At 36.9% G+C, this 7,560-nt stretch overlaps 1 protein-coding gene across 2 annotated transcripts in view; it reads right to left on the bottom strand.

Moving 5' to 3' along the window:
- Window positions 1-1,737: 1,737 nt before the first annotated feature.
- The window catches only part of KCNH7 (potassium voltage-gated channel subfamily H member 7), a gene marked incomplete at both ends in the record, with an annotated part of 421,921 nt that continues 416,098 nt past the window's right edge, over window positions 1,738-7,560 (bottom strand). For both annotated transcript variants that reach the window (XM_079783286.1, XM_079783285.1), the window contains 2 exons: window positions 1,738-2,004; window positions 4,480-4,672. In XM_079783286.1, coding sequence (XP_079639412.1) covers window positions 1,738-2,004; window positions 4,480-4,672 — 460 coding nt within the window. The remainder of the gene's footprint in view (window positions 2,005-4,479; window positions 4,673-7,560) is intronic.

Raw genomic sequence — 7,560 nt, 5'->3', positions numbered from 1 at the left:
TGTTCGTTGAATGAGGAAATAAAAGCAGCAGTTAGTCCCTAAGTTTTTATCTGCAAAACACCAAATGGTTTGGGAAGCTGGCTAAAATTGTTATACTTCTACTGAATTGACTGGTCATGTTGCCATCCGTACTTGATTACAAGTGTTTTGGTGTTTCAAAAATTAAGCAGGGATTAACATGCTCATGCCTATAGATTGTCTCCCACACAGATTAGCAGTTTATGTGACCATTTAAAAATATATAGGGAACCATTTAAGGTTACTTTAATCATATTTTAAGAAGAGCAATAGTTTTTGTTAATGTAAACAAATTGCTTGTGTTTGACAAGCATAGATAGGATAGAAATATATTTAATAATGTGCACAGGTATAATATTTCTTTAAAACTATATGAGTATAAGAATTAGTGAAGGACTAAGAAAACTTCAACAAATTTCAAATTTTTGTCCAGAAGAAATGAATATAATGCTTGAACTCATAATATGTTTAAACTTGTACTCAAAAGAATTGAAAAATAAAGCATCTTAACTAGAACTTGACTAATCAGAGTTCTAAATTAACTTGCACATTTTTCTGTACCTTGATTTTAAAAGTGGTTTAGGCCAAAAGAAAATCTAACAGTTAAAAATGTTAAAACATTGCATTATGAATATATTTTAATATTCTGATGGAATATTAAATGGAATATATTCATATGTTCCAATATTCTAGGGTCAATATATATTCATTTAATCTTTGATTAGCAAATGTGTGTGCAATAAAACTGAAATTTTACTGTTGGTGGGTGTGCATTTCCTTCATAGGCAAGTAAATGCACATTGTTTTTCCACAGCTGGGGTTAGAAAGCCATAGAATAACTTATACTCAATGAAAACTAGTTTTGTCATGCAAATGCATTAAAATTGCACTATTTTTTTGAAAATAAAACTATGTACCTTCACTCTTTTGATCAAGATTGCCCTAAAATATATATTAGAAGAAAGCTGTGGGTATCAGTTTTTGTCGGTCACTCGTTAGTAGTTCTCCCTTCCCACCCCCCCAAAAATAGAAAATTAGAGAAACCTGCTTGTAATCATTCAAGGAAATGTGCCAGTGGAAAGCATTTTAGGTAGTAAATGCAGTCAGTGACAGAATTTTAAACAAAAAGGCCTTTTTGTCTTCATTAATACTTGCCTATATTTATGTATTTAGTACTAGTATATAGTCAGAGATTTCTAACTCTAAAACTGCATTTTTTTTGGCCAGTGTGGGGTGGAATGAATGTAATTAACTATGAATATCAGTTCTCAAAAGTGACTAAGTTCCCTTTTTCCTCCTTGAACTTCCTTGAGTTGAGGATCATCTGAGTTGCATCCGTGAACAAATTTTATCCCTTGGTTTCTAATTGAAGGCATTTTCATAACAAAGTACTGATTTAGTGAAAGCAGGAAACAGGAGTCTCCATGCAAGAGAAATTGGAGTTTCCTAACATGCACATGATTTAAAAAATAAAAATAAAAAATAAGGTGCCTTGAGATGCTGGCAGTTTTAACATTTGGAACAAAAGAGTTCATATGTATATTTACATCCTAACTGCTCAATTTTACCACACAAGCTTCAGTTTAGGAAAATATACAGTACTTTTGCATATAATGGTACCTTTGAGCCCCTGAGTCAAGTAGAGAGGATTTAAATACAAAAAGGAAAACAGCCATTAAAAGCACTTACATTGTATGTGGAATAAATAGTACAAAATGATTATTTCCCCGGAAGACCAGGATCAGAAACATGCCTATGAAGACCCAAGATTCCTACAGTGCTCGGGGAGGAATCTGTTAAAGAAGGATGCCTAATTGGATGAAGGTAAGTTTTTCTTTGCCTCGAGTGAAGTTCTAGAGAGAGCTCACTGTCTTGTTTTAAACGTGAAGGCAAGTTGTCTTCCGAAGCTGTGTTCAGATGCACACCACTTGAGAGCGATTCTTTGGATTTAAGTTTAGATTTGTCAAGGTCTAGAAATTCAGGACACTGATAGAAAGAAAAGAAAAGATGTTTTTGTAATTTATTTGGGCAGATTCCTAAAATTACACTTATGAAATCTAAATATGTTTTCTTCTCCCCCCCCCCACCCCCCAATCTGTATTTGATTAGTAATATTAGCCAACCTTTCCCTCCCAAAGATGGGTCAAGACATTGCAGGTTAGGTGTTAGGTTAGGTAATCCTGAACAATCACTCCAAGAACTTTAGTTTTACTCTGAAGTCAGAACAGAATTTATTTATTATTCATTACACAAATGACCCACAGGAGTTTTTCAGATGAGTTTTAACTCAAAATTCAAGACAAAACTGGGATAGGAAATGTGGGTCATTTGTGAGGAGGGAAAAGAAAAAAGGAAGGAAAATCACCCATCCCTGCTCAGAAAATATTGTCTAAATCCACTGAAAGCAAAGAACAAAGCTCGTGGTTTTGCGTGTTTCCTAGCCATTCACAACTAGGGATAAATTAATTTCTACTTCCATATTTTAGAAAGATTGCATTATTTTCCTTTTGCACATTTCCTCCTGTTACTAATCTTGTTTCTGTTGAAAAAAGAAAGGGGGGGGGGAGGTTTCTATGTAAAGTAACTGATAGGGGCAGAAATAGAATACTGGGGACCAGCTATAATTGTAAGAAATATTAATCCTGCTCTATTGATTACCCGTGATTATTTTATTCTGATTAAAGAAGGCACATTCTAACCTGGCTGAGAGCTCACCTGGAAATGCAGTCCATTCTCTCCATCAGGAGCTGCCTATTATCATGGAAAGATTAACAGCCTTGTTGCAGAAACCAGAATCGCCAGCCCTTTGAAGACCCCCAGCCTTTGCATACCCATAGGCCTTTGCAAATCACCAGACCTGTAAAATGCCCATTGCGCATGCCTTTTGCCTACTTCCCCATGTAATCTTTGTCCTTCTATCCATTATAAGCAGCTGGTTTATGGTGGGCTGCAGAGCAGATTTTTGTGGATGACCTGCTTCTCTCCCATACTGCCGGTAGTTGGAATAAACACTCACATATGATTCAACCCTATCTCTGCTTAATTGGCTCAAGTAGTGACAGGCAGCATGGACTCTTGATTGGCCAGTTACATAATCTCATTGGGTGATTCTGATTATGAATTCACCCTGTGGTAATTGGGCAGGTCATGGTGGGTACTCATGCCCCAGGCATATAACGTCTTTAGTAAAAGGTTTGTCTTTGCCTTGTTCATTGCTTCCGTGCATCCAGGTTAACATACCTTTGAAATGAAACATGACCATCCTCAATAGAGCACATAATCTTGTTAACTATCCTGTACTCCAATCCCGGCCTTGCTTTCTTCCACCTCCATGGAATGTTCCTACCTTTCCTCCTTAATTTTAAATGCATAAATGAAGCTGCAAAACTTATTCCTGGAGCATTTGAGATCTTGCTCCTTGACATATGTTGTCAGTTTGGCTCAAATAAACTCTTCTAAAAATTCTCTATAGGTTTGGATGTTTCTTATGTCGTTATTTCATTTCCCAGAATATTTTGCACTAAATTCCCAAACTTTAAAGAAAGTTTTACACGATTGTTCTGTACACCCTTATTTAAATCACCATTCTTAGATGCAATTTGGCCCTAGTGCTTAAGTAATTAAGAATGCTTTCCAAAATAGAATTCCAAGGGAATTTGACTTTCAAATTAACATAATTCAAAGGGGTTAATTTGGAGGGCTTCAGAGGCAAAATGAGGGACTCCTCCTCTTCCCATTCTCCAGGGAAAGAAAAAGGATAGAGATCTTTGGTGATGGTAGGGTACAGATATCTAAGATTACTAATTTGACTGCTCTTGAACCTCAGGTCTTCTGTGTCCAGCTGCTATTTTTCTTCCACTTCCTTCCTGAGACCCTGTCCAAGAATTCATCTGGTCACTAGAGTAAATTACAGACTTGTCTCTGAAGAGCTTTCGGACCAGGGCTACCTTAGCTTTCAAAGCTCTGCCATATACACCCTTAAGTAGATTGACTCTTGAAAAAAACTTTTTCTTAAAAAAAAAGTATTGTTTAAAATCAATCTTCTAGGTCAGTGGTCGGCAAACTCATTAGTCAACAGAGCCAAATATCAACAGTACAATGATTGAAATTTCTTTTGAGAGCCAAATTTTTTAAACTTAAACTTCTTCTAACGCCACTTCTTCAAAATAAACTTGCCCAGGCCGTGGTATTTTGTGGAAGAGCCACACTCAAGGGGCCAAAGAGCCGCATGTGGCTCATGAGCTGCAGTTTGCCGACCACGGTTCTAGGTCCATTGTTCTTAAACTTTAAATGGGCATAAAAATAGCAGGGGGTGTGGAGGGGTAGAGGTGTGTAAAATGTGGATTACAGGGTCCATTCCCAGGACTGAGTAGAATGAGAATCTGCATTTTCCACAGCACCCCAGGTGGTTTTGATCCAGGTGGTCCCTAAAACACACTTTTATACCCTATCTACACTCACTTGTGAGGAAGGACTAAAACTTCGATCCGTCTTGATGGATGCTCTCAGATGACTGCTTCTCATCAGGTGGATGGTGGGTCTCTGATACTCGGCTCCTGCAGTTACCATACTGTAGGCTGGGGGAACCACAGTGGTTTGTTTCTGCAGCAACTGTAAGATGGTCTGGATGTCTGCAGTCATTTGGGATTCAAGTCTGCGGGACAGACAGAAATGGAGGAAGACAGTCCTGAAATAGTTCCTCATCGCAAAGAATTTGAGAAAATCTCAGCACCACTACTGTGTATTGGTTTAATATGATTTTAAATCCACTTGTTAATGACGTAAGTGAATTTGATCCACCTGTTTATGACAAAGACAAACAAAGTTGTAGAAATGAAGTTGTTTTGACATGAGAATGAAGTTGTGTGAGGAAGATGCCATCTCCTCTGTTGTCATCGATAACATGTGGAGAAGCAATGATGGCAAGGGGATATTTAAACTACAAATACTGAGAGTTTGTGGGGACAACCCCAGTGTTTTGGTCTCGGCCAGCGGACACCTTGCTGGCCAAAATAGCTCTCGAAGGCCTTGAGGCATTTGCTCCTGCTGTGGCCAAGGAGACTGGTCAGCAGCGAAGCTCAGAGTGCAGCAGTCTCAGGAAGAGAAGGCCCTCCCTGTGGGCGGAGGTGCACAGCCATGCAGAGGCCCTGCCACAATTCCCGAAGCAGCTCTGAATGTCCATCAGCACTGCTGTCTCCGTTCCCTAGCAATGTGCTCGAGCAACAGGGGCCTCTCGTTTTTGTGCTGGCCGCGGGATGTCAGCTCTTGGTTGGCCAAGTGCCTCTCCCAAGTGCCTGCTCGTATCAAAGGTTCCTCATCTACATTTGTAGTTTATTTCTCTTATTCCTCCTCCTTTTACCTGGGACAATAATGTAATTAACCTATCATTGCTGTGGAATATGTTCTTTATTTGGCTTATTAAGAGATATTATCCTGTATGCTATTCTCTTGTGAAATGATAATTCCCAAGGCAAACCTCTATTAAATAAATTGCTGGCAAAGACAAAATCAGTCTCGGAGCATAATTTTGCCGCCCAAACAAAACAACCACCAACAAACAGAATTATGGGCCTGCTTTAAACAAGAAGAACAGGAGAGGGAGCATGGAGATTCTCTCCTGGCTGTTGCTAGCTTTCTGTCTCACTAATGGTTCTGATAAAGACCATTGCTTTTCTGCTTATTTAATAATATCTTATCAGGAAAATAGCTGAATGGAATAGACTATATTTTTACAATGTACTTTGTATTACATTTCTACGATGAAGCTTTATTGTTTTCAAAATGTAAAACACACTGAGAATCTATTTTTAATCAATAATTGTCTTTTCTTTTTAATCAGGCTTTGCTCAGTTTCTTGTGAAAGTCTATCTACTCTATAAAAAAAAGAGATTTGGGGATCACATTTCATTTTTTATTTTATTTTTTAAAATATTTTAAAATTGATTTTTTCGAGGGAGAAGAAGGGAGAGGGAAAGAGAGAGAGAGAGACAGAAAAAAAAAAAATCTATGTGAGAGCATAACATCCCAATCAGCTGCCTCCTGCATGCCCCCTACTGAGGATCAATTCTACAACCCAGGCATGTGCCCTGACCAGGAATGGAACCGGCAACCCTTTGGTGCATGGGAGGACGCCGAGCCACACTGGCCAGGGCATGGTTAGCACATTTCATAGTTACAACAACTGGATAATTTCTTATTTGTTTCAAATTTATATTACCTTTATTTTACTTTGCCTGTCTCCTATTCACATCAAGGCTTGTATATTATTCATTAGTATAGTCTTTCTGTAATGTGAAATTCTGTTAATGTTAATGTTAATGTTAAATTCCTTTCCAGTCTAAGTTCAGGGCCTTTGACATTTCTGAAACAAACCAATGTAAAAGTTTACTTGCTTCTATGATCCATCTGGCTTGCAAAATACTAATCTGATCATTTTTAACCCAAAGCTCAAAGTAGCCAACTGGCTTGTTAATTTTGTTCTCATTTTAAATTAAAATTCAAGGGAAAATACAAAATACAATAGGGCTGATTCCCCTCCTTTGCATGTGTTAACACCTTTTAAAAAAGGAATTATGTGGGCATAAGAACAGAAAATTTGGACCATATGCCTCTTTAGACAACTCAATTCTCTTAACTCTTTACTGACTTGTCTCTAAATGAAAAATGCAAAGGAAAGCTAAATCTTACAAAAAATATTAAAATCAGAAAACTAATTTTGCTCAATTATATACATTCTATATTTATTGAAGAGAACTTAGCCTTTGATTTAAAAAAAGAATAGAATAAACCTGGAAAACATGAGAAAATATTGTTTCTTTTTAACTCTTAATATTAATTGATACTTCAAATCTTTCTTCTGAGAAACATTATTCTATACCAAATATAGAAAAAATATAGCTTATTGTCTTCTAAACCAATAGCTATAAATTATACATGATTCTGCCGTGTAAATGACATAAGCTCACATTGAAAAAAGAAAAATTGAGCCATCAACTAGTTTATTTATCTACTTGTTACCTACAGGAATGATTTAATTTTTTATGGTGTCAACTAAATTGGGTAGACTAGTTATTTTATTGTTGTACATCATTTTGTTTTCACTCCTCAAGGTCCAGCTCAAATTTAATCTGCAACCAAAAATCTTCCCTTATCTGACTCACTCAGAATTAATTTCTCTCTCTTCTGAGCCTCCAAAGAAAATTTTGCATTCAGTCTTCATTGTAAATATTTCTGTACAAATTTGTCCTATCACTAACAACATTTAATGTTTACCAAGTGGCTTACACATGTTTATTTCATTGAATTTAAAAGGATTTGGAAATAGAGCATGCAATAAAAACTTCACCAATAAGGAGGATTCAAGCCCCAATAGACAGTCAAAAATTAGGGTAATATTTGTGAGTCATCTGAAACCTTCGTTAAACAGCTATGGTCTCAGAAACAAGATCTCTATACCATGGATTCTATCTATTTGAATCGATCCTCGGAGGAAAAACTCTATTGGAATGTGGAGTTTTACTGATTGAAACATGCTGCCATGAA

The sequence above is a fragment of the Cnephaeus nilssonii genome, assembly GCF_951640355.1.
Source record: "Cnephaeus nilssonii genome assembly, chromosome: 10".
Classification (NCBI taxonomy): Eukaryota; Metazoa; Chordata; class Mammalia; order Chiroptera; family Vespertilionidae; genus Cnephaeus; species Cnephaeus nilssonii.
This window is presented reverse-complemented; position numbering and strand designations above follow the sequence as displayed.